The sequence below is a fragment of the Oryza sativa genome, chromosome 10, assembly GCF_034140825.1.
Source record: "Oryza sativa Japonica Group chromosome 10, ASM3414082v1".
Classification (NCBI taxonomy): domain Eukaryota; kingdom Viridiplantae; phylum Streptophyta; class Magnoliopsida; order Poales; family Poaceae; genus Oryza; species Oryza sativa.
Window position 1 is genome coordinate 19194417 of NC_089044.1, and position 27062 is coordinate 19221478.

Below are 27062 nucleotides of genomic sequence, written 5' to 3' on the forward strand. Positions count from 1 at the left end.
AACCAAATACTAATACCATTAGTAACATCTGTTGGGTCCTTTTATGCAAACATGATAGTATATCAACAGTACTCACCTGGCTCTGACACTCTGACAACCATGGTTGCTGCTTGATTGCTACTAGCTTCAACATCAACAGCATTTACATTAACCGGTGAAACCATGGGCGCATTAATCGTATCACGTCCTGCATTAGCGCCATATAACAGTATAACACAACATGTGCCATTTGGTTTTGAAAATCTTAGAGACTATAAATTTCTAACAATCTAACACGAGGGGATAAAAACAGGGGAACAGCTTGTTAACACAAAGGGGGGAGAACCCAAAGAAAAACAGACCTACATTTCATCCTCAGAGTAGTTCAGATTATGCGATTCCTATTTATTTAAATAAAACTAGTTTAAATAAAATGCTATATGAAATCTAAATATATAAAATAAACAGTGCTTGCAACTTAAGTTACATAAATATCATGAACAGTAATTATAGGAGGTACCATAATTCATTGATTGTACTTCGTAAGATTTATCTGTTAACTTTATAATTATACAAAAGGATCACTATTTAGGAAATTTTTCGACGAGGCGGGCTTCTTCGATATGTGAGTGAGGGAAGGAGGACGAGGGGGGGTTGCTTCAATACGACATACAATGTTTTCTGTTTGATAGTACATAGATTACTTATCTTTTCTAATCTAATACATCATGTCTATTTATACTTACATCTTAACTACTAGTAATAAAATTCTTTTTACTATAGTAGTAATAATAGAATTAATAAATCAGTGGTTAAGATCACTTCTACCGGTGACGATACTGATAGCAGAAGACTTGACAATACTGATAGCATAACACTAATAGTAGAGGTACTCAATGAGCACACGTTCTAGATGTATCAATAAATAAAACACAACCCTCTCACTTTTCACCAAAATAAAACAATAGCCTTAATTCAACTGTCCTTCCATTCATAAGGAGCTCGTGAGAAAAGCGAGTAGCTCACGCCTCGCTCACTCACACAGGCACATGCCCAACGACGTACTGATCGATTGGATGGATAGATCACAAGCTACTAACTAGGTTGATTGATTATTCGCGACTTATGCTGCAATTATACAAGGACACACCCTACAGCAATTAAATTAAATTCTTAATAGAAAAGTTAGCACTGCATGCACTGAAAAAGTTCAGACTCAGATCGATCAGGTCGTCATCAAGATGACAAATATTCTTGCACCAAACCAAACGATCCATCTCATGGTCTCGATCAAATTGGGAATTAAGAAGAAAGGGGATTAAATTATCCGAGGTGCTTTTTGGGAGTTGCATTCTTTTCAGATTCGAAGCCCGTGCATGATCTGAATAAATTATCTGCATCATGCATCTCGTCACTTGTTCAGTATTCTGTGTCCCTCTTTTTGATCCCTTCTCATGCTATATATTAATTTAGCCTTCTTTTGATTTACGGAGAAATCATAAGGAACTTGGAGGATTTCGATCCTACAGAAAAAAATTTCTGAGGCCTTTAAAACAAAAGATAGAATCCTGTTACTTCCTTCAAAATTCCTAATATTGATGGCATTGCTCAATCTGAAGGCTTCTTTATACTTTTTTTTATACAATTGTGAATTAATCTTTAGGATAAGATTGGTAAAAGAAGTTCTGTGCTTGAAATGTTAGGTGCTTTTGCATAAACTGGATGGCTGTGCAGTGGTCCTGAATTACTACATATATATAGGCAGTTGAGACTTGGGATCGATCATGTGAGCTCGACAGTACCTTACCTAGCAGGCAAGGTAACATGCATTCATGCCAGTATCCTGGCCACATCGTTTTGTAACTAAATGTGTTATAATTTAGGCCTTGTTTAGATCAAAAAATTTTAGCCAAAAATATCACATCAAATATTTGGACACATGCATGGAGCATTAAATGTGGAAAAAAAAATCAATTACACAGTTTGCATGTAAATTGCGAGAAATCTTTTAAGCCTAATTATGCCACGATTTGACAGTGTGATGCTACAATAAGCATTTGCTAATGACAGATTAATTAGACTTAATAAATTCGTCTTACGGTTTACAAGCGGAATCTATAATTTGTTTTGTTATTAGTCTACGTTTAATACTTTAAATGTGTGTCCGTATACTTCAAAGCTTTTTACATCCAAAGAACTAAAAACACCCTTAGTACATGATGTACTGAGTTACTGACCCTGAATTGATCAGGTTAACAGGTTGACGCTTCATCCGTATCAAAATATAATAACTCAGGTATCATGGAAAATATATTCTAGTATGTTAGCAGTAAAAAGAAGTGATTTAATTTGGTCTGAAATTGACTTGGATTTTGAGTTTTGACTATTCGGTGTTTGCATTTTTCCTGATAATTGGAGAAGCAGCTAAGCTAGCTGCATGCCATGGTGGACCTTTTCTAGATCTCGATCGATTCTGACTACGCAACCAAACGTAGCGAACGAATTGATTGATTAGCTAGTGCTGCACTGCGCAATAATCAAGCATAATTATTTTTTTTCCTTTTTGCTGTGACAAGCTGGCAATTAAGATTTAGACAACACTATATCTGGGAAAATGGATAATAATATATAATGTAGGAGTATTCACTATTACACCCTTCTCTCAAGATTATGCACTACACTTGCTACTCCCAACGTCAAATAATTCCGTTCGTTCAAAAATATAACCAGTTATAAAGTTTTTCACGGAGATTAAATAGCGAGATGACAATGATTAATTGAGATGAAAAAATAGATAAATAAATTACTCCTTAAAATATAACTTATAGCCCTTAGGATTTATTCCAAAATATAACAAACTCTCCATCGACATTCTCTTCCTAACCAATGACAACCCTCCACCATTCACTTTTTTCACCTATCTCCACTACTCATCCAATTACAGCTCTCCACCACTCATTCTACATACTTTCTTAATAACCGTGTCTAACCCTCAAACAAACTTCCTATATTCTGGGATGGGTGGAGTAAATGTGACGGTGTTTTGATTGATTGAAACAGGATAGTACGCAGATAAGCAACTATATTTTAGGACGAAAAACTAAACAGCAAGTTACATTTTTAAGGGTGGACGGAGTACTAATTACGAGAATATGTTTCAATCTCAACAAGTAGCTTTAAACATCCAGTCAAAGATCAATAGAAAACTCAGCTCTTTCTGCTTAAAAAAAACACTCTTTCTAATTTAAAATCAGCAGACAAAACATGAACCAAACCTTCATTGTTTTTTCTCTTTCCAGGTCTTCGTTCGAACCACCACCGAATTTTAAACCGCAAGAGACAAACCAAATCAAGCCAATTTGGACGGCCAATTTATAGTACTAAGTTTTGTATGGTTCAAACTTCAAACAAAGCGCTGACAAAACGAGCTGCCGCCCCTGTGGCGCGCAGCGACCCGGTCTCTCGAGCCGCATCCTGCGACCCGCTCCCGTCCGTCCGATCTCCATGAGACTCCATCCGACGGCTGCCGTTCAAAACGGCAAACGAGACGTTGGGACCTTATCCACACCGTGAGAGGCCGGAGTTTTTTTTTTACCGGCTACTGTTGCAGCGTGCGCCACGTCACCCCCGCTCCTCAATAATGGCGTGGATTTTAGCGAGTGCGAATTTACGCATTTACCCCTAGTGGTAACTGCCGGGAGGCGGCGTAGGTAGGCGGCTGGGATTTCACTGCGGGGTGGGCCCCGTTCATTGCTCCGTGGTGCACAAAGGTTGCAAGGTAGGAGTACGGTAAAAGACACGTTGGTTGTGTCACTGACAAGGTGTCCCGACGGGAGGTGGGGTCCACTTGTCGGTGTGTGATTTGGTGCAGTTTCTTTAGTATGGGTTTGGCTCCACGGTCGTGACGAATTATATATTTAGTTCTATCTGCTCGTGGTGTGCCACCTGTAAAGTAAAAGTGCTGTGCAAAGTGCTGAATCACTGCCTAAACTGTCGCGTAATTATAAATACTCTTTTCGTCTTATAAAAAACAAATACTGAACGTAACACATCTATTAGTCGTTCACTACGGAGCCTATATTATTACGAATATATATATATATATATACACTAAAATATGTTATATCCTGTCTTAGATTTATTTTTTCTAAGATGGATGGAGTATATGGAATTTTCACAATAATTTCATGGAAGTCAATTCATTTCACATAGAAATTGGAAAGCACTTATAAATTGGACTCTAGTAGAAGTGTAGGATCACTTTGTTTAAATCTTGAAAGTTTCAGGGGCTCTCCTGCCATTTCAGCGCGACAAAGACAGCCACAAACTTGGACCACGCAGCCGTTACCACCGTTAACCCTGCCGTTAGCCACCGGTTACTGACTCCTCCTCTGCTTTTCATTTTTTTTTCTTCTCTTCGATTTCTTCCCCCCTCCGGATCTGACGAATTATGTGCGTGCGTGTGGGCATCGCCATGTGGTCGCCGCCGATTCAAAACCTTCCCAATAACGAAACCTCCCCACCCACCCCCTCCTCCCCCACATTTAAATTTAAACATTTTTAAACCAAACCCCCCACGAAATTCGCCCTACGCAAAAAGCGAACCCCCTCTTAAATTCCATTAAAATATTTTTCTCCCCCTCTTCCCGTGCCACACCTCCTCTCTCTTCCTCTGTCTCTGTCGCTGCAGAGAGGGAGAGAGAGAGAGAGAGGCTCGTCCACGCGAGCTGCCGGGAAGGAGGAGGAGGAGGAGGAGGAGGCGCGCATCGGAGGCGGAGGAGCTCGCCTGCGCGGCCATTCGTGCGGGATCGGCGGTTTCTGCGGTGTTTTTTGGAGGATTTGTGGTGGTGTTTTGAGTTTTGAGGTGGTTTTTGGGAGGGTGGATTTGGGGGGGAGATCCCGCGGGGATGGCGTCAGTGGAGGTGCGGTCGGTGAGGAAGTCGGCGGCGCTGAGGCCGCGGGGGCCGGGGAAGCTGCAGCCGGCGAGGTCGATGCCGCTGGACTACAGGTACTCGGCGGCGGGTGGTAGGAAGGCGGCGAACGGCGTCGGGGCACGGGCGGCGGTGGCGCCGGAGGAGGAGGAGGAGGAGGGGGTGGAGGTGGGGGTGGTGGGGTTTGAGGGGGACGCGGACTCGCCGTACAGCTCACAGGCGGCGACGACGGAGGAGGTGGAGGAGGAGGGGGATGGGGAGAGGGGTGGAGGTGACGCGGAGGTGGATTCGGCGGCTGCTGCTACTGGTGCTCGGGCCACGGCGGCGACGACACCACGGAGGCAGTCTCCGGCGGGAGCTGGGAGCCCCTCGCAGCGCGACGCGCGGTGGGGTGACACGAGCTCCTACGGTGCTAGAAAGGTGGATCCTTTCCCCCTCCTTTAGTTCATTTTTCTTATTATTTCTAATGTTTTTGGAAGACGAACTTGTTGACGGTTTCATGTTAAAAAGTTTGGTCAGTTTGTGTAGAATTATGCTTGCGATTTTGTGAGCACTTTGACCAGTGATCCCGAGACGTCTTATAGTTTCCATGGAATGTCATAGTGCAGGCTTTAGGGAATTTTCCAGTAATCAGCAAAACAGTGCTAGGCTGAGCTATACCAAGATGTGGTTTTTTATGCTCGTGATCCACTCTTGTGCGTGTTATTGCTTGTTAGGAAATGTTGCCACTTGTCAACTGAGTTGTGGTGAGGGATTTCGGAATGTGAATTTCGAGAACATGTGAATTTCGTAAGTCTAGATTTCTATGTAATTATTACAATGTAGGTAAAGATCTCCATATGTGTCACCTTCAGGATAATTTCTACTGCAAGACAGAATCTTCTTTACTTCCAGCCTCTCAGGAAGTAGGAGACATTAAACATTAACTAGTAGAGCTTTGTTAAATGAGTTAACAGGGCTTGGTATCTTAAAATTTTATCAGCTAATAGTTTTCCAACTATTAGTACTTTTCTCTGTTGCCACCTTGATAATTCAAGATATGCTCTCCATTTTGGCATCTTTTCCCACTTTGATCGTCATGCATTACTCATATGCCTTGCAAACTAGGACTTCCAGTACACTAAGTGACTAAGGCACCGAAAGCTTATTTCTCAGTGAATGATTGAATCATAATTAAAGTATACCTGCTATTTGCAGAAACATATACACATCTTCGTTTTCCCTTGTATGAAATTTGTAAGCTCTGTTATTGTATGTACCACTAGCACATTTAATAACTGTAGCAACATCAAGCTAGTTATTAAGACATGCAATTTCTACTCTATGTATAATTTTGAAACCAGAGGCAGGCATTTGTGATATTCACCTATTTATATTCTATATGAAGCGTAGCATAGCACCCAGTTATCATATTTTACACCGTCTGACTTTTGCAATTATACAAGCTAGCTTGTTTTGCGTCTTTGTAACAACTTGGCAGTGTCAGCTGACCGTCTACCCTAAACTTGCTGCAGAAGCACAGGGTTTTTTGCCAGCTTCCAAATAGTGATTGGGCCTTATGCACTGTAATTACAACCTCCGGTGACGATTCCGTACTAAAGCTTCCTGAAGGAAAAGTAAGCAACCTAATTTGCTTTGTTGAAGGCCTTATGGTTGGTTTCAGAGTATGATAATCTGATTCTCAGTCATCTGATTTAAGGTACTGAGGTTGAAAACAGAGAGCCTTGAAGCTGCAAATCCTGAAATTCTTGACGGGGTGGATGATCTTATGCAGCTAAGTTATCTAAGTGAGCCATCCGTTCTGTACAATTTGCAGTACAGATACTCTCAAGACTTGATATATGTAAGGATAAATCTGAACTTCTTTTCTCCTTTATTTGGGAGTTCTATGGCTTTTATAGTGATACTATATTGTACTGTAGACTAAAGCAGGTCCAGTTTTGGTGGCGGTCAATCCTTTTAAGAAAGTTCCTCTATATGGTAATGAGTACATTGATGCATATAGAAATAAAACAAAGGATAGCCCACACGTTTATGCAATAGCAGATTCAGCCCTCCGTGAAATGAAAAGAGGTAATTCCACTTCTGTTAATACAACTACATATGTCTTGATGGCGCCATCTAAATTGAGAACTAACTAAGTATTATGTTCATTTACAGATGAAGTTAACCAGTCTATCATCATAAGGTTGGTATTCTTTTTTCCAAGTTGGAAGCATTTAATGGAATTCTTAGTGCAAGGAAGTCTTGCACCATAGTTGATGTACCATATTAATATGTTAAGCCACACAAGTATGCATTTTCATAGTAATAGGTTTCATTTTCTGTTACTTTTGCTGCATGTAAGTAGAATTAATAGTGCCCCAACTACCAGCCAACATACTTGCTGAACTAGTTTTCTCATTGACAGATGGATTCCTGTATTGTTCATTTATCAAGATCAGAACATAAGGGTTTTACTGAGATGATTAAACGATCCCACTGTTCTTTGGCTTTCTAGAGTTAGAAATTTAATGGTTGCCTAAGATATACAATTGGCGAGTCAACATTCAAATATTATGCACATTTTCCATTATGTTACCCTTGTTTTTTTCTCTTTTCTTTCCTGTAACACCAAAACTTTTACCTTTTTGTATGTCTATCAAATCCTGTGAAAAATCCGATGACAACATAATGCCATCTGGTAGAAATATTTTACTTTGATTACAAGTTAACAGTTAGCTTGTTTTTTGAGGTCATTTTTTTAATTGATGTCATTTTTAATTATACCATGGTATATATTGATTATATGAATGAAGGATGTCTTCTTTTTAATATATATAGTGGTGAGAGTGGAGCAGGAAAGACAGAAACTGCAAAGATTGCTATGCAGTATTTGGCTTCTCTTGGAGGTGGGGGTGGCATAGAATATGAGATCCTACAAACCAACCCAATACTCGAGGCTTTTGGCAACGCAAAGACACTAAGAAATGACAACTCAAGTCGCTTTGTAAGTAATTTCTTGTGGGTATTGTAATACCACAATGTAGAACAAAGAGTTTGATTGATATCCTTGTTTTGTATTACAGGGAAAGCTCATTGAAATTCATTTTAGTACAACTGGAAGGATTTGTGGTGCCATGATTCAAACATGTATGTGAATTTGTACTGAGTACCCATTTTCAATATAATGTACCATTTTCTGGTTTCAGATTGATTTTCTTACTTTTACTGACAATCTCCCCTAATGTTTCACCGTATGGCCAGTTCTACTTGAGAAGGTAACTCCTAAATTTGTGAATGTCCCTTTTCCTTATAAAAACGAATATGATATTTCACGAAGTGTAATTTAAACTGACATCCATTTTAACCTATGCCAGTCAAGGGTTGTACAATGTGCAGTTGGCGAGCGCTCCTACCATATTTTTTATCAACTATGTGCCGGTGCTCCTGCGTCCCTCAGAGGTACATATGACAGTGTCTGATTATACCATCACAGGCTTGTTTTTAGTATATCGTATCTTTTCTATGTATTGAAAGATTTCTTGTCTGTCTCGCTCAGTTTTTAACACAGATTCTATGCTACGTTTTCACTGTTGACAGTTCTCTGTTTCTTCTTTGTTGCTCATCTATTTTGCTCTGTGGACAGTACTTGGCAAGAGCAAACCATTGTTACCTTGTAAACTTACTTCTAGTGTTCTGATACAGATAAGTTGAATATGAAGAAAGCGGATGAATACAAATATTTGAAGCAGAGTTGCTGCTATTCAATTGCCGGTGTGGATGATGCTCAAATGTTCCGTACTGTAACGGTATGACACTTCTGATGTCTCATTCTACACATGCCCCTTTTTGTGTGCAATAGGACTATACCATACCATGTTACAATAATCCTATCGATGCATGTCAGTAGTATTATATTTTTGCTGCTACCACGTTTCTGACTGCTTGGCATTTCAGGAAGCTATGAACATCGTTCATATCAGCAAAGAGGACCAAGATAATGTTTTCACGATGGTTTCTGCAATTCTATGGCTAGGAGATGTCTCTTTCACGGTCATTGACAACGAAAACCATGTTGAGATTGTTGTAGATGAAGGTAAAGGAAAATATTTATGTTTTCACTCAATAATGCTATGAGTTATGACCATGTTTTGTATGATCTAATTCTAATACTCTCCAATGCCGACTGTTCTTTTGACACCGGTATTGCAAACTATTGGTGTAACTATCAGCAGTTGGTTTAGAATTGAACTAATTAATCTCCCATGCCTTGCACCTTGCCTCCTCTGACCTTGTTTTGTTGGGACCAGTATTTCATCACCATTTCAGAAAAATAGCCTTAGTTTCATTTGAGCACACATTGTGATGAAAAGAACATTACTTTTTGCATATCTTGTAATAATTTTTTCTTCTATCTTGTTCTCTTATATTTTTGGATTCTGAGGGTATTACTAGGTGGCTTTTACTATTTTGCTAACGAAGAAGTACTGATTTTGCAGCGGCAGAAACGGTCGCAAGACTTCTTGGCTGCAGTATTGAAGATCTCAATTTAGCTTTGTCGAAGAGGCACATGAAAGTTAATAATGAAAATATTGTACAGAAACTCACCCTTTCACAGGTTAGTGAGTTTTGTTCTTAACTAAATGCAAGGTAGCAACAACAGCCATGAAAGTATTGTTAAATTCACAGTTCTGCACCCACCTCTTTGAATATTGCAGGCAATCGACACAAGAGATGCGTTGGCCAAGTCACTCTATGCCAGTTTGTTTGAGTGGCTTGTTGAACAAATTAACAAGTCTCTTTCAGTTGGCAAGCGTCGAACTGGGAGATCAATCAGCATTCTTGATATCTATGGCTTTGAATCATTCGATGTAATGTACTTCCATTTGACATGCTGTCATCATATTTTAATTGGCAAATGGTTTCTCATGTCATAACACAAAATTGCAGAGGAACAGTTTTGAACAGTTCTGTATTAACTATGCTAATGAAAGGCTCCAACAACATTTCAATCGCCATTTGTTTAAGCTTGAACAAGAGGTGAGCTATTGCTATGGTTAAAATCCAGAATATATGTTTCAGGATTGCAACCTTCAACCTCTTATTTTTTTCCCATCATCGGCAGTGGCACTTTTTTAGAGTAATGATTTTCTTGTCATGCTATGAAGTTCCAATGCATATTTTTTTTCCACAAGATCTGGTGATCTTCTCTTTCTCTTTGTGCACTTCTTGAACATGCTTTTCTGTGCTTTTTGTTAACTAAATGGAAGACTTGGTAGGTGTTACTAATTCACAGCAGAGATTTTTCTCTAAATTTTCTCTGATGTCTTCGAACAGGAATACGTTGAAGATGGCATTGACTGGGCAAAGGTTGAGTTTGAGGACAATCAGAACTGTTTGAATCTCTTTGAGAAAGTATGGGCCACTACATCTTGCCTGCTACTTATATTTATCTATAGAGAGTACTGTGCATTCATTGTTTAGTAGCACTGCATTAAAGTTTACTACCTAAGTTACTATAGACATAAGCACGTGAATGGTGGTGAACTACTGCCTAAAGCACACATGGATGAATTTACTATGGGTGAGGGAAACCTAGTCCATTTCTTTCAACTTTTGTAATGTGTCGCTGCAATTTTTTCTTGTTATCTTTTATGCAGACGCATCTTTACTACTAGTTAATTGTATGTGCTTTGCTAAAGGATAAAATAAACTATACCATCTGATGTGTTGACTTACCATCATTAGTTTGGTCCGCTTCACATCCTTGGTTCCACTTCTGTGGCTAGTATCATCATCTGCTGCTGTGTTCTTAGCATTGCTTCCACACCCAGTCGAATTTTGAAGGAGATTGTTGGGATATAAGTATATATGTGCTAGTTATTTGCTTGTTTGGAGGTGTTTTTTTCTCAACATAAAAGGACAGCTGTTTTGTTAGAAAGATATTTAAGTTCACTTGGTTTTATTATCTGTGTAAATTGGCTTAAAAACAGCATACTAATATGCTAGTTCTTACTATCTAACGTTCTTTATCTCATCTACATTACTGGATATAGAAGCCACTGGGGTTGTTGTCTCTGCTAGATGAAGAATCTACCTTCCCCAATGCCACAGATCTTACTTTTGCGAACAAGCTTAAGCAACATCTGAACAATAATTCTTGCTTCCGAGGAGAAAGAGGCAAGGCTTTTGCAGTCCGTCACTATGCAGGAGAGGTTGGGAATTGACACTTATCCACAGCTGTTTACATCATGTTTCTTTTATCATGTGTTAACTTCATTTATCTTCTTGATAATCAGGTGGCTTATGACACGTCAGGTTTTCTAGAGAAGAATAGAGATTTATTGCACATGGACTCAATTCAGTTCCTTGCCAAATGCAAATCCTCACTACCACAAATGTTTGCATCCAAAATGCTTTCTCAATCTGATAATCCGTTACCTGTTCCATATAGAAATAGTGCTGCTGACTCACAGAAGTTAAGTGTTGCGATGAAGTTTAAGGTAATTTTTTTTGGCCCCAAATAACAATTTGCTAGATCATGAATGAAGTAGATTAGTTTTATTGACAGTGTCTGTCCAATTTTTTTTAAAGGGACAATTGTTCCAACTTATGCAAAGACTCGAAAGTACAACACCACACTTTATACGTTGTATTAAGCCAAACAATTTGCAACTCCCTGCAATTTATGAACAAGGACTTGTGCTTCAACAACTCAAATGTTGTGGGGTTCTTGAGGTTGTCCGAATTTCAAGATCTGGATATCCAACAAGAATGACTCATCAGAAATTTGCTCGACGGTAAATAAAATATTTGAACAGTAGTATTGCATTTCTAGTTACCTTTTATTTTGCAATACTGTAACAGTTCATTTTATCAGGTATGGCTTTCTTCTTCTTGAGGATGTCGCATCTCAAGACCCACTTAGTGTTTCGGTTGCAATTCTTCACCAGTTTAACATTTTGCCTGAGATGTATCAAGTTGGGTACACAAAATTGTTCTTTCGAACTGGCCAGGTGAGCTAAGCAGCCTTTGTTTTATTTATTCACTTCCTGGTAATGAGTGTATTGCCAATAACTGTTGGCCTTGTTTTTCTGAATGAGCGTTAAATGTTTGCAAACTAAATATGTTTGCAGTTTCTTCATAAAATTTGTTCTGCAATTTTTATGGTGCCCCAGAATGGTCTATAGCATTTAATGACAATTATCTTCTATTGCTGATTTCTTATTTTTTGGGAACTGAAGATTGGCAAACTTGAAGACACTCGGAACCGTACTCTGCATGGTATTTTAAGGGTTCAAAGCTGTTTCAGAGGGCATCAAGCCCGTCGCCATGCAAGGGAACGAATAAGAGGAGTTTTGGCTCTTCAATCATGTACTTCCAAACTATTACAATTATATGTTGTATCTGTTCCATTTTCTTGTTGCTATAACTTCTCTCTCAGCTTACAATTCACCCTTCTTATCTTGTAGTTATTCGAGGTGAGAATGCAAGAAAAATGTATTCGTCTCTGGCAAGGAAACACAGGGCAGCCATTATTTTACAGAGAAATCTAAAATGCTGGCTTGCAAGAAGATATTTCGTTAACATACGGAAGGCTTCAGTAGTAATACAATCTGGTAAGAAGATCCTTGACATCGTCATTTAGAACTTCACATGGGACTATGGAAGTGGTAATCTGGATTACTGATTATGGTTCCTTGCTATCTTTAAGGCATTCGTGGTTGTCTTGTTCGAAGATGTGCTGGCAATGTTGATCTATTGAATGTGCTAAGAGAATTCGAATCAAAGAAGGTAAGATAAGTCCTGGTTTTGCCTTTATATGCATGAGTTGGATCATCCAGTCAAAACTGAAGTTAGTATTTCTCCTGGTCCATTTGGTTCATTCAGAACTAACATAAATGGCCATTAGACTATTTTGCTTGTGTCTGAAATCATTCCTAAAATTCTTCAGGAGGCAGAGGGTGACCAAATTTTGATTAAGGCATCATTCCTGGCTGAGCTACAAAGGCGAATATTAAAGGCCGAGGCGACAGTCCGAGAAAAGGATGAAGAGAACGAGATGCTTCAGCAGCGACTTCAGCAATATGAAAACCGATGGTCAGAATACGAGCAGAAAATGAAAGCGATGGAGGAAATGTGGCAGAAGCAAATGCGGTCATTACAATCAAGCCTATCCGTAGCAAAGAAGAGCCTTGCTCTTGATGAGACGCCTAGGATGTCCGACTCATCGGTCGACCAGAGCTGGGAGAGCAATGGGGTTCACATTGGCAGCGCGTCGCAGCTGGTTCCACGCACCGTTGGACGGGAGATGAATGCCAGCATCAGCGTCATCAGCCGCTTGGCCGAAGAGTTCGAGCAGCGCAGCCAGGTCTTCGCTGATGATGCCAAGTTCTTGGTTGAGGTCAAGTCCGGACAGGCCGATGCCAGCCTGAACCCTGACATGGAGCTCCGCAGGCTGAAGCAGAACTTCGACTCATGGAAGAAGGACTTCGGCTCGCGCATAAGGGAGACGAAGGTGATCCTCAACAAGCTGGGGAGCGGCAACGAATCGTCGCCCAACTCGGTGAAGCGAAAATGGTGGGGGAGGCTGAACACATCCAAGTTTTCATGAGCTACCATGTAATGGTGTAGAAGATGCGGCGCTGGTATTTTACAAAGCCGGCGAGGTTGGTTGCTAGTGCTAGAGTTTCTTCTCAACTGAGTATTGGTGAAAGCCCAGCGTTTTGGGCTGGATTTGTGATTTGTGGAGGGCGAGTTTGTATAGTTCTTCCACTGAGGCCTTCTTTGCAGGGGCCAAAAGAACCACTGAGTTGTGATGTAATTACTTGTTAAGATAGCTGCTAAACGGGAGGAGATTGGAGATTGTTCAGTGCCGTTTCCTTCTCTTGTCCGATCTCAGCTTGTAGGTCTGTAGTTTTGTAGTTTGTATCAGGTATTATCATCACTGAATAATGGGAAAATGTATCTGCCTGTGCCAACGCATTTCTCCTTGGTCGCTGCTTGTTGCAAAGTTGCAATGTGCTCGAGCATCTTATCAGTGCTTTTTATGTGGGCCCACCTGTCAGTTATCATGTTTTTTTTCCTTCAAATTTTTATAATATCTTAAATAAATTTCCCAAAAATACAATCATTTGGTTAAAACCCTTTGTATGACTTTAGCCGAGTTCTCCCTCGGTCCCAAAATATAAGTGATTTTAAATAGATGTGATGCATCCTATATTCATATTATTAAGATGTGTTACCCTACAAAATCATTTATATTTTAAGACGAAGAAAGTATTTTATAAAATTATAACAATGGCAAATGGTTTTATAAAAAACTGCAACTTAATTCTTTGTGTGTGTGACATACGGGCCAACTTGCAATTTGCATGTGTAAATCAGTAAATTATAGGTCGGTTCAAAATTATCACAAACAAGGTTGTATTTCCTTTCCTTTTTTAAAAAAAGAATCATACACTGCCGTTGCAGCTCTCGGAAAATATCGAGCTCTAATGGTTTTGATAAAACATTTCTAAACTTTTAAACTTTATTTACGCCGTGTTTAGTTCCGAAATATTTCTTCAAACTTCAAATTTTCCATCACATCAAACTTTTCTACACACATAAACTTTCAACTTTTCACGTCGTTTCAATTTCAACCAAACTTTCAATTTTAGCTTGAACTAAACACAGCCTTATTTATGAAACAAAATTTCATAATACTCTTGGCCCGAAACACACGTTGGCTGCCTCTCACTGCCACTCGGGCCCCACCCTCATGGCGAAGTATTGGGGCCAGCGGCTATGGCGGCCGCCGGCGCCGGACGCCGCCACGACCGTTCACCTGGCCTCCCTCCTCCAGTCGTGCGGCCGCGCCGGCGACCTCCGCCGGGGCCGCCTCCTCCACGCGCGGCTCGTGCTCTCCGGCGCGGCCGCCGCGTCCACCTTCCTCGCCAACCACCTCATCACCATGTACTCCCACTGCGCCGACCTCGCCTCCGCGCTCCGCCTCTTCGCCGCCATGCCCCGCCGCAACGCCGTCTCCTGGACCACCCTCGTCTCGGGCCTCTCCCAGAACCTCATGCACGCCGACGCGCTCGCCGCCTTCGCCGCCATGCGCCGCGCGGGCGTCGCGCCCACGCGGTTCGCGCTCTCCAGCGCCGCGCGCGCCGCGGCCGCGCTCGGGGCCCCGCTCCCGGGCGCGCAGCTGCACTGCGTCGGCGTCAGGCTCGGCTTCGACACCGAGCTCTTCGTCGCGAGCAACCTCGCGGATATGTACTCCAAGTGCGGGCTCTTGTCTGAAGCATGCAGGGTGTTCGACCAAATGCCTCAGAAGGATGCCGTTGCCTGGACAGCCATGATCGATGGGTATGCCAAGAATGGGAGCCTTGAGGCGGCTGTTTTGTCTTTCCGGGACATGAAACGCGAGGGACTGGTTGGTGCTGATCAGCATGTGTTCTGCAGTGTGTTGAGTGCGTCGGGAGGGCTCAAGGATGGGTGGCTCAGCAAAAGCATCCATTGTTGTGTGACAAAGGCAGGGTTTGAACTGGAGGTTGCTGTGAGGAATGCACTCATTGACATGTACGCTAAGTCCATGGATGTGGAGAGTGCCTCTCGCGTGCTGAAGATTGACCCTGGAGGTTGGAATGTTGTATCAGGCACCTCTATGATTGATGGTTACATTGAGACCGATTGTGTTGAGGAGGCCCTTGTAATATATGTTGAACTGCGGAGACAAGGAGTCGAGCCTAACGAATTCACTTTCTCGAGCATGATCAAGGGCTGTGCCATGCAGGCTCTGCTTGAGCAAGGTGCTCAATTGCATGCTCAAGTGATCAAAACGGATTTGATCAGGGACTCCTTCGTTGGTTCCACCCTAGTGGATATGTATGGGAAGTGTGGCCTTATAAGTTTGTCCATGCAGTTATTTAATGAGATTGAATACAGAACAGATATTGCTTGGAATGCGGTAATCAATGTATTCGCACAACATGGTCATGGAAGGGAAGCAATCCAAGCTTTCGATAGGATGATCTATAGTGGTATCAGGCCAAATCACATTGCATTTGTCAGCCTGCTCACAGCATGCAGTCATGCTGGATTAGTGGATGAAGGACTCAAGTATTTTTACTCTATGAAGGAAGCCCATGGTATTGAGCCTAAAGAGGAGCACTATTCCTGTATCATTGATACGTATGGTCGAGCTGGGAGATTAGATGAAGCATATAAGTTCATATCTGAGATGCCCATCAAGCCCAATGCCTATGGCTGGTGCTCTTTGCTTGGAGCTTGCCGTATGCGAGGGAGCAAGGAGCTGGGGGAGGTTGCGGCACAAAATCTTATGAAGCTTGAACCAGGTAACACTGGTATTCATGTGTCCCTTTCTGGGATCTATGCATCCCTGGGCCAATGGGAGGATGTGAAGGCAGTCAGGAAGTTGATGAGAGATAGCAGGATTAAGAAACTTCCTGGTTTTAGCTGGGTCGATTCTAACAAAAAAACCCATGTGTTTGGATCCGAGGATTGGTCACATCCACAGCAGAAGGACATATATGAAAAACTTGAGGAACTCACTACGAGGATAAAGGAGGAAGGTTATATCCCGGATACAAGCTTCTTGCCATGTAATTTAGAAGACATCGCAAAAGAGAGGATTCTTCGTTATCACAGTGAGAGAATAGCTGTAGCTTTTGCTTTGATAAGCATGCCAGCTACAAAACCAATCATTGTGAAGAAGAATTTGCGGATATGTATAGACTGCCACACTGCATTCAAGTTCATTTGTAAGGTAGAAAGAAGGGATATTATTGTGAGAGATAATTCCAGGTTTCACCATTTTGTGAATGGTAGGTGTTCCTGTGGAGATTACTGGTGATTAACTCTTATCCTTTTTCGAGCTAGAAAGGTACAATAGGAACTTCTACACTGCTGGCAACTGACCTTTTTACAGTGCTTAAATTTCCATGTTAGTTGTTACTGTTTTTTTTATGTACTTGTATACAGTTGCTAGTTGTAACAATATTGATTCAGAAAAAAAAAAGGTAAAATCTTACTTAGAAAGGGGTAGAAATGCAAGAGCATACCTCATGTGTATGCACTAACTGCTCATCAGGCAAACACATGCAAATCTAGCCCATTTTCTCCTTAACTTTTTTCCAGTGGTTTTGTGTCTTTGTTGGGGTGGTGGTGGTGTGTGTGGGGGGTGGGTGGGGTTGAAATATGTAGGTCACAGATGTTCCATTTTTCACCAGCACCTTTCATGTAGCCTTTACATTTTGTACACAGTTTTCTCATGAAATTAATGCATGGACTCTGGACCCTATGTACCTTCAGCAAAGCAGCATGTGGATACTCTCTGCCAACCACGTATACTGCATCCTTGGGAATGGAGTGAGGGTATAATGGTTTTACTTTCTTAAGATCAAAGAACGCTGTTCAATTATTTCTTTATTAACTTTCATTAGAATGGGCTCCGGAAGACGTGTTCTAGCTTAATAGCCTCAGTTTTGACACTTTGAATAACCTCTCTTTGACTGTTCCTCCAAGAAATGTTTCCACATGGAAAATGTGCCCCTTGAACCAGTTTCGTATACCATATACCTCTTTTATTAGGCAGAAGAACCTAACAAACAAATATTCGAAGGAGTAAATCAGCATTGCCGAATTGGTACAGTTTGCTTTCGTACCGATAAAAGGAACTCAGTCAGGTGGGGTGTGGAGGTTGGATAAGGATGAGCTCATCAACTGAAAGCTTGAATTCTTTGAACTGATATGTGAAGGTGATGGTGGTGTGGTTTCTGGAAGCCTGTTGTTTGTTTCAAGAGTAGGTATGGCTATTCCCTGGCTTCCTAATACTTTCCAGCATAACATGAGAACCTGTTAATGGTGAAACATGATATTGTTTGACATTTCCTTCACTGCTACTGAATGGAGAAAACACACACATTTTATAACATGGTTCCATACTACCATTTAGAGTTGTAGTTACAACATGCTCTTGATCTATTTTTAGGCATAACATTCACTAACTCTGATATTTCATGTAGCTTGTCATTAGTGTTATGCTGGTTGAGGCAGTTGAACCTTTATCATCTGCAAAACCTGGCTATAGTTCTCTGTTAACTTCCTTTCCTTGTAAGAAATGGTCATTTGTTCTTATCCATTAAAAAATACTGATACAACGTAAGAATTGAGAATGGGCTTTCTTTGACAGAATAATGTAGTGTAATCAAGTCAGCACTTTTTCCTGCAGAGTCATCATCTGATCACCACGTTATAAATAAACAATACTTTATTGACCTAACTGGAAAGCTGTCTTCTAATGCTCTGTTGTTGCCTTTTATTTTAATTGTTGGTACCTTGGATTTTACCATGGCAGTAAAACTTGCAAAAAAAAGAAGCTAAACAACAAAGGGCACTGATGGAGAACTAACAAGGGCGTGGAAATCTATCTGATGTGTAAAGTAGATCTTTTTTTATCGAACTGGGATTTAATCAAATCAACACATGGTTTGCTCTTTTTTTCCATGTTATGCGTCAGTTTCAACTAGCTTCCATGTAGTGATGTTGAACTGAATTTGTAACCATGTGCTACCAACTGTAGAAAGTTATTTAGCATACAGCTGATCGCTTTCAAAGCAAGAAGTACTATTGGGCATTTGGAGGAGGCTTTCAATTTACATTCTCTGTGGTTCCTATATGCACTTATTACTGCAATTTTTTATGTATCATTTTTGCAACAATATTCAGCCATATTCTGGATTCTCTATGTGCTTGTGATTGCCCCAACTCCTTATGCAATTATGCTTGACAGTTTTGGCTGTTCAGTTTTATTTACATGATGCTCTCTTCTGTAACTATCATAGTACATAAGGCCAGTTAATCTACAGGAACACAGAACATCACCATTGATCACACATCAGAATCCAGAGGCCCCACGCCTAAAATGATGACACACATAAAAGAAAAATATATAAAAGATGGCCAAATAAAAGCAAGTTGAGCATAGCAAAGTAGAAGTGTAGAATATGATAATCCCTTCATATGAAAATGATCCATAGACTGATTTGGTGGCAAAGTTCATAGCTAATTTCCTAGAGCTGTCATTTCCTTGAAGTAGAAAAACTGCCGAGGAGCAGGCATTCTCCTCAATTGACATTAAATAAGGCCTTAGCTTGAACAATCGACAAATCCACTCTCTTGCTTTATTAGATTAATATGAGGTTCCATAGAGAACCAAATCGCTATATAGTAAGTGTTGGTTTGATGCTTTGGACTTTGAGCATATTATAAGTCCATAACATTCAAAAACCTTGTTTTGTGAAGAAAAAAAATGATTTTCCTTGTTCAATTGTATATTTTCAATGTACATATACCATATCAACATGGTATGCAGTATGTTTCAATTACAGAACTGGGTGTATCATCTAAATTCTGAAATTACACGCTGAAGATATTCAAATGATTTTGTGTGGCTGATGAACCCCATAAACCAAAAATCAAAGCCGTCAACAGTAACTACATCGATGTACTTCTCGTCAGGATTGTACAAATTTTCTCTCACTGCAGCACTCTTTATCCTCTTTGCTGGGATCAAGACCTGTAGAAGGTAAAAAAGTTCCCGTCAGCTTTGATTTCAAGTGCACATCCAAATATTTCTGAGCCAGGACTTTCTATTTATAAGCTCTATCTATGTAACATTGAACAGGGAATTTTGCTTTATTTACCTTGTAGGGCACCCTTGTTATGCCTCCTTTTGGTGATGTCAAATCCAAAGGCCTATCACTGTGGAAGGCAATCTTTTCAGTGGAGATGAAAAGCATGCCAGCTATAGGGCCAGCTGTGGTTGAAAGATAGCACTGGAAAGCCTTCAATAGCTTCTCATCTTTGTCGACTTGAAAGTATTGCCTGAACACTTTGTCGATGCTACCAGCTTGGAGAACCTTTGCACCTAAACTCAATTTCCCTTTGAGTGTGTCTGAAATCTTTGGTCCCAGAGTTACTGCAAGGACAAAAGAAAGGGGTTGGGAATAAGTTATTGCCTGATCCATACAAACAAAACTTCTAACTGGTAGAAGTGCATCGCAGAATACTCACTGTGTTCTTTGAAACCCTGCACATAACTATCTGTTTTCTGGCTCAGTTTGCTCATCCGATAAATGATGGAATTCTTTTTGCCTGGACAACAAAAAGGATACGAAAATCAGTATTGGCATTCTCAGAGTATAGCTGCTGGAAAAGGAGAAATCAGAAACAAGGGCATGGGGTTATTACCCTTCTTATGAACCAAAGAAGACCGGGAAGTTTTCCTTTCTATTTTCTCCTCAGCATATGCGAAGGAAGCCAGAGGAATTCCAATGACATGCTCCTGGCTGAAGCCCTCCATTGCCTGGTAAGATAGCTCTCTCTCTTTCTCTGCTTGTGCACTGGAGCTTTAAGAGTTTCTTTCCCTGTGAGTAGTTGGCTCCCTGCTCCAGGCCATGTATGGGGTTATATAAGGAGAAGCTACCTAAAGGTACTAGCTTATCTTTATTCCATTGGAACAAAGTGGCGCAACTGAATCATCACTTTATGCTGCATACTCACCGTCGCCTCATCAGGATCAAAAAGCAAGCAAAACCTTCCTTGACTAAAGCAATGGACGTGAGAAGAACTCCTTGAGCTTTCAGCCCAGCTAATGAGGAGGTATCGATGCTTCCCTTTTTAAGATGAACTTTCTGTTGCGATACTGTTTATCATGAGGTGGTTGATAGCATGCTAAACTGTTATCTTTATAAGTTGATGATAGGAGAACATTGTAGGGTTTCCTTTTTGCCATTAACTCTTTAAGTGGGTTATTTGATACGTGGTGATAAACAGGTTCTCTGTTTTTCCAGTTCAGGCATCGGGCAAACACGTGGTTGATTACTTGGTTCAAATTTCAGACCAAACTGCGGGTACATATTTGGTCACCTTTCCACTTACATTTTGGTCACGTTTTTGTGATGAATGTTGTTCAGGATGCTCGACCATACTAAGAATGTCCACTTCTCAAGTTCGTATGACAAGATCGATGCTTCGATGAACCTGATGTGAAATTACTACAGAATATAGCTAGTAATGAGCAAAGCTAAACTATAAACACTGCTTCCTACTGAGAGAGTGCAATCAGGTCCAGAATCAAACCAGACTTACTGACTGAGGCTGTAAAGAGCTGCAAAGATTCTTCAATGAATACTCAAAAAAATCTTCAATGTTTTGTTTCCAATCCTGCTGATGAAGAGGTAATGACGACATGCAATTGAGCACTTTGACTACTTTTCAATGGCAATGACGACATGCCTTAAGTTACTTACAAACCTTATTAATAGTCGCTACTATATTAGTGATCAATACATAACTAGAAAAATACTTCTGTGCTGACCCTTTCGGCCCTTTTTTTCAGGTAAGTAGAAAATGAAAAGAGCAAAAAGGGAGAAAAAAAAGGCAGGCAGGTTGTTGGTGAAGGGCTTAAGTCTTAAGATCTTCTTTTTGTTGTGGCACCACATTGGCTATGTCCCTTTTGCTTATACCTTGGGGCCACACCCTTTTAGCTGGGGATCATTTAGAATCTAAACAAACAAATAAAAAGAATCCCTTCCATTGACAGATTCAGAGTTCAAGAACATGGTGGCCCCAGGTGATGGCTGGGGCCTCTGATCTGATGTGTGATGAGACTAATCTGATGTGTAAAACTGCTCACTTTCCGCTAATTATGACTTAATTTAAGGGCGTCATAGTTACGCGTTTTTTATAAGCGTTGGTTGTGCTGCGTCTTAATGACAAGTGTTGATCTGACAGACCTGGAGCTTATGCGTAACCTCGTCAGAATTGCGACCATGCTGGCATGTTCGATAAAAGGCGTTGGTATGAGCTGTTGTTGTGACATCCCAGGTCTTAGTTTTATGCTTGATAATTGAGGGATTATTTTATGGATATACTAGATCTGCACTTTGACAACTTTTTCAGTTGAACTTTAGCTTAACTAGCATACACAGTTATAGTCAGTTACCAAACTTAGAAAAATGATAATATTTTACAGGCAATAATCCTCTTCTTTGCAAGGTGAAAACAACTCGAAATAATCTTAAAAGCAATAACAATAATATTCGGTTGAAAATATTCGTGTAACCAATGTTACAATGCTTTTCTAAGAGGGTGTGCACGTACCAACCACACTCACACGTGTCAGCCTGTCATCTACACATTTTAGATGAAATTCAGCTGGTTTTTAGAATTTTTAGATGGATTCTATCTCCTCTTCTTTAATTAATGAAGCATTTGTACACAAAGCTGGGCCATAAATTTGGTCCCAAAAGGAGCCCAGCCCAACGGGCCTTCGGCCCATCCCGAAGCAGTGGTCTCCTCGCCTCGTCGCCCACTGCCACCGCTGACGTCACCGCACTCTCGCTGCTGCTGCTGCTGCTCGCGACGCCCCGAACCCCCCCATGTTCGCCGGCGGCGCGGATGGCGGCAACGGCCACCTGCCGCGGCCGCGGAGGGCGCGGCGCGGCGGCGGAGGCGGAGGAGGAATGGGGTCTCCTCCTCTGGGGCCGCCACCGCCGCCCTGCACCGACTACGACATGGCCTACTTCAAGGCGTACTCCCACATCGGCGTCCACGAGGAGATGCTCAAGGTAAGTCGCCCTACCTGTGCATCTCTCTCTCTCTCACTCTCCGTGGTTTCGGGTTCGTGCTGGAGAGGAGAGTTGGGGGGAACCGCGCGTACCGGCGGATGGATGCGTAGGTGGGTTAGGGTTTATATTTCAGTGGCGATTTTGGGGATCGGATTCGTGGGATCATGGTACAAAATGGGGTTGTCTTGGGATCCTCGTTGTTGCGCTGCTATGTGTAAGGAGAAGCTAGTGTTTGCATTAGTCTAATTAGCATAAAAACCTGCATAGATGGGGATGTTTTAGTCTCGAATGCTATGACAGAGATCATGCTATTCGATGAAAAAATTGAGTAAGCTCCATTTCCATGCCCGCGATCATATGCATTTGGGATTGAATGTATGTAACAAGTTCGCTTACCTTGTCAAGGAACAATGGCCACTCTTTGGGTAACAGTATTTAAACATATACCACAAAGGGAATAATGGGATGATCCTATGTACTTTCATTTGTCAGATAGTAAACGAAAACTGTGACCGTAAACGTGGATGGATGTGTCCCCTGTTCCTTGTCGAGGTACTATCACTGAGACACCAACTGTTTCCAAAACGGTTATGTTAAGGTGCTAGTATATTGTTTCCCACAAACCTTGAAGTTTGAAAATCCTGATATTCTCTTCCCTTTCTTTGAAACCTTTTGTTTAATGAGACCTCTTTGCGCATGAGAAAGTCATTTCTTGTTTATGGGTGTTTCTCCCCCCTCCCTCTTTATTTTTTTAAATAAAGAGAAGGATCATGTGACTGACATTTATGCTGCTGACTGCAGGACCATGTGAGAACTAATACTTACAGAAATGCTATCATGCATCACCAGGATTTAATTTCAGGCAAAGTAATAATATTTTTTGACTTATTTATTTTCTGGACTACATGGTATTCTTGGCAAGACGGCAGATTGGATACAACTTTCTGTCCTACTAATTTAGCTCTTGTGTTTTTTTTTTTTTTTTGAAATGGCAACTTTCAGGTTGTGTTGGATGTGGGCTGTGGCACTGGTGTACTTTCTATATTTTGTGCTTTTGCTGGTGCCGCTCGGGTAACTTCATTAGTTAGTTATTAGCTGTGCACTTGTGTTCTGATGATGATACTACAATTTGACGTTGTGCTGATTTTTTTTTAAGTATCTCTCATCCTCTAACATTCCTTTTGCTCTCGAACTATTCTGAAAATTGCAATGGCATATCTTGATGGTTACCAAATACTAGTTAAATCCACGATTAATCTTTTCTATGCATCAAATTATGATTCATAATTCAGCAGTTTACCTTTTTAAAAGACATGTGAGTGAGCATGTAATATGCTGTACGAATCTATGAGTTCCTTTTGTACATGCTTGAGGGCTGTAGATTATTCTTCAGTTATTTCCATGTGGTACTTCATTTCGTGACATAGATGAAAAGATTACTGTTTTGGTCTATATAATTCATCTCTCGAATGAGATTATGTTGTTTTCACTTTTCAGGTCTATGCAGTTGATGCAAGTGATATTGCCTTACAGGTAGAGCCTTCCAACACCCTGTTTTACTTCTGTAGTTTTCCAAACTACAGTTGTATTTATTAATCATGAGCCGAGCTGCAAGACTTATTTGGTAGCATGAAAATTGGTAAATCATATAGCAAAAGATTTTGTTGCTTTATATTTTGTGATATGTCAGTACTCTGCTAAATATGCATATTCTTGAAATGCTTTTGCAGTTATGCCAGCATATGATTTTACCTTCTGCATTCTATTATTACCTTCTGCAAATTGTGGTGTTGATTCTGATTACATTTGTAATCTGAAAATGTTTAGGCTATGGAAATTGTGAGAGAAAATGAGTTATCTGACAAAGTCATTGTTCTGCACGGTCGAATTGAGGTGCGTGTTTCTATTTAATCTTTGACATTCCCCACAATTGCATCTACTGAGCTTTATCATACTTTTCATGTGAGGCTGTAACACTTTCTGGCTTAGACCATATCCTTCTTTTGCAACCATCCTTAAAGTTCTATCTTTTATTGTGGTTTTGTTACTATCCTTATAATTCTACTTTGAGGTCCTCCTTGTGTTATCCAGTATTATTATATTAGAATATTTGAAAATCAGGATGTCGAAATTGAAGAAAAAGTCGATGTCATCATATCTGAATGGATGGGCTACATGCTTCTGTATGAGGTATATATAAGTTCCATGTTTATGCTGCTGATCTTACTCCACACATCATTTTACATGTGTGCTATCTGTGGAATTTGAAATTAGTCATGTTGATGGTAGAGTATGCTGGGGAGTGTAATCTTTGCTAGAGATAAATGGCTTAAACCAGGGGGTCTTATTCTTCCATCGCATGCATCGGTAAGATTTGAGAAAAATGTCATGCTGGAATTTAACTAGCTGAGAGTTGATATAGTTATTGAAAATTGTCAGGCTGACATACAAGAATAATTTTGTGTTGCAGCTTTACCTGGCACCTATTACAAATTCCCACAGATATCAGGATAGTGTTTACTTCTGGCAAGACGTGTATGGTATAAAAAGTGAGTTGGTGTTGCGCCCATAATCCATATAGGAGTATATCCTCTCTTTCTGACTAATATATATTCTTAGTATGAGACTTAGTTATTTTGTTCATGATATGCACAATAGCTCGCAGTGCAGATAGCTTGATGAGGAAGCTAACAGTTGTTTCTTATTCTCAGAATAATTTGTAGTGTTTTCTTTGCTTGACTTCAGTGTCTTCTATGATGCCTCTTGCAAAACAATGTGCATTCATGGAGCCATCTGTTGAGACGATTAGTGGAGAGAATGTTCTGACCTGGCCATCAGTGGTGAGGTTCTAACAATTAGTTCTTGGCGAACCATTTCTCTCTTCTTGACATGAATTTAATGTGCATACCACACACAAGCCTCAAAATATAATTTCTGTTTGTGTTTCTTGCTATTTTATCTGGAGTTTTGCATTGAGTACTTGAGTTTCTGAAGCAGGTGGCGCAGGTGGATTGTTATACCATACAAGCTCCGGAGCTTGAAACTATCACTGCTACATTTAACTATACGTCGATGTTGCAAGGTAACTTGTACTAGTTTATTTTTTTACATGTGCATTTTGGTATAGGTGGCAACCAACTATGTAATAGTTTCCAACATCTGTCCCCCCCCCCCCCCCCTCTCTTTTTTACTTCACTTGCTGGGAAACTGTTGCTGATCCTGCTCTCTTCTGTCTTGTCTTGTTATTTTAGCTCCATTGCATGGTTTTGCATTTTGGTTCGATGTCGAGTTTAATGGACCAGTGCGCCAGAGATCCAAGAAGCAAGCAAACCAATGCTTGGATGGGAACACACAAGATGCCAGCCCAAGTAATAAAAAGAAAAAGGCAGATGCCCCAATTGTTCTGTCGACTGCACCGGAGGATGCACCTACCCACTGGCAGCAGGTGATTGCTTTGTGCCCTATCTATTTTCCTTTTTGTTTGGGTATATTGAAATACCTAGAGAATTACAGTTAAAATCCACAATAGTGATAGCATTCTCTCGTTCAGACCCTATTGTACTTGTTTGAACCTATCGAGCTAAAGAAAGATCAAAATATTGAGGGTTCTGTTACCATATCTCAAAGCCAGCAACATGCTCGCTTCCTCAACATCTGCCTGAAATATTTGTAAGTCTGATTACTCTAGCGCAGTTTCATTCTTATCATGATCTTCTGCTACTAAAGCTTGATATAATTCTGAATCCCTCACGTATTTGCAGTACTAGAGATCAATGGTATGTTAAAGAATCGGTGATGAAATAAGACGGGGGTAGCTTCAAGAGTGGACTGCAGGATCTCATATTTGTTTTTCCTGTGCACGTTGAAGCTTACTTGCAATTTTGGAGAATCTTTGACAAGCGTCACGTACTGACATCCTGATGACAAGCGTCTTTTGGTTCCTATTTGGAAAGCTGGATTTTTTTTTTTAGGAATTGAGTGCAACTCCGCTAGAATTCGTACAGAAATCCTTTTTTTCTTGAAAAGGGCCTGATTAGATTAACAGCCTGATGATCATGTGCATTCAGCTGATGAAAGGAGCAGTGAGAAACTCATAATTACATGCCGACCAAGGGTGGGATAGGTTTTCCTGTTAAGTTTGTCTTAGCTCATGTCATTTGGTTACGCTTTGTTATTTTTTCCTATAGACTAAGATAGCAATGTTCTTTTCTTTGTAAGAACAAATTGTCAACATTCATGCGGCCCTTGTGGTAGGCTATCAGCGGCGTGATTTTCTGATTTTCCATATGCTCGTCTTTATTGTCTAACAAATTAGTGTTGATGCCGCCTTCCTGAGGTGTTCTTATGAGTTAGTATCACTTGTAACAAAACTTGAAAGAATTCGAGAAATGGCATTTACGGCGCAATTTTTCAGAGAATCAGAGGAATTAGAGGAGATCAAGTCCCCAACCCTGTGTAGAATGAATTTCATTCCAATCTATGAGCCGTCAGTTGGAATGATAACATGTTTAGAACATCAGTGAACGATGGA

General features: G+C 40.6%; 4 protein-coding genes and 1 long non-coding RNA gene across 6 annotated transcripts; 4 read left to right on the forward strand and 1 right to left on the reverse strand.

Annotated features, from left to right (window-relative positions):
* The first annotated feature begins 4732 nt into the window (after positions 1–4732).
* On the forward strand, positions 4733–13877 carry LOC4348961 (myosin-1). Its single transcript, XM_015758904.3, has 23 exons — positions 4733–5330; positions 6425–6526; positions 6610–6753; positions 6833–6983; positions 7071–7098; positions 7734–7899; positions 7979–8042; positions 8157–8170; positions 8270–8354; positions 8598–8701; positions 8850–8988; positions 9392–9510; positions 9611–9763; positions 9843–9932; positions 10230–10307; positions 10949–11107; positions 11192–11395; positions 11487–11692; positions 11773–11908; positions 12137–12266; positions 12365–12511; positions 12607–12686; positions 12847–13877. Exons 1-23 carry the CDS (start codon positions 4887–4889, stop codon positions 13504–13506), a joined length of 3603 nt encoding a protein of 1200 aa, XP_015614390.1. The 5' UTR covers positions 4733–4886; the 3' UTR covers positions 13507–13877.
* Positions 13878–14604: 727 nt separating this feature from the next.
* LOC4348962 (putative pentatricopeptide repeat-containing protein At5g52630) lies at positions 14605–17199 on the forward strand. The gene has a single exon (XM_026020723.2). It carries the CDS (start codon positions 14656–14658, stop codon positions 16750–16752), a length of 2097 nt encoding a protein of 698 aa, XP_025876508.1. The 5' UTR covers positions 14605–14655; the 3' UTR covers positions 16753–17199.
* A 1993-nt stretch (positions 17200–19192) lies between these two features.
* LOC4348963 (putative GEM-like protein 8) lies at positions 19193–20287 on the reverse strand. The gene is made up of 4 exons (XM_015757440.2): positions 20151–20287; positions 19974–20054; positions 19604–19878; positions 19193–19476 (listed from the first exon to the last, which is right to left on the reverse strand). Exons 1-4 carry the CDS (start codon positions 20260–20262, stop codon positions 19300–19302), a joined length of 645 nt encoding a protein of 214 aa, XP_015612926.1. The 5' UTR covers positions 20263–20287; the 3' UTR covers positions 19193–19299.
* On the forward strand, positions 19335–21647 carry LOC136353646 (uncharacterized). Its single transcript, XR_010736997.1, has 5 exons — positions 19335–19485; positions 19611–20391; positions 20477–20561; positions 20753–21139; positions 21301–21647. It is a non-coding gene; the product is annotated as an uncharacterized lncRNA (long non-coding RNA).
* Positions 21648–22292: 645 nt separating this feature from the next.
* Positions 22293–26947, forward strand: LOC4348964 (probable protein arginine N-methyltransferase 6.2). Of its 2 annotated transcripts, none has more exons than NM_001423378.1 (13): positions 22293–22531; positions 23333–23398; positions 23534–23602; positions 24029–24064; positions 24359–24424; positions 24653–24721; positions 24821–24898; positions 25002–25080; positions 25277–25371; positions 25529–25613; positions 25783–25976; positions 26082–26200; positions 26293–26947. In NM_001423378.1, exons 1-13 carry the CDS (start codon positions 22343–22345, stop codon positions 26333–26335), a joined length of 1188 nt encoding a protein of 395 aa, NP_001410307.1. In that variant the 5' UTR covers positions 22293–22342; the 3' UTR covers positions 26336–26947. The 2 variants fall into 2 exon arrangements, with proteins under 2 accessions (NP_001410307.1, XP_015614475.1); XM_015758989.3 differs by having other exon boundaries at positions 22316–22531; positions 25526–25613; positions 26293–26816.
* Positions 26948–27062: the final 115 nt, after the last annotated feature.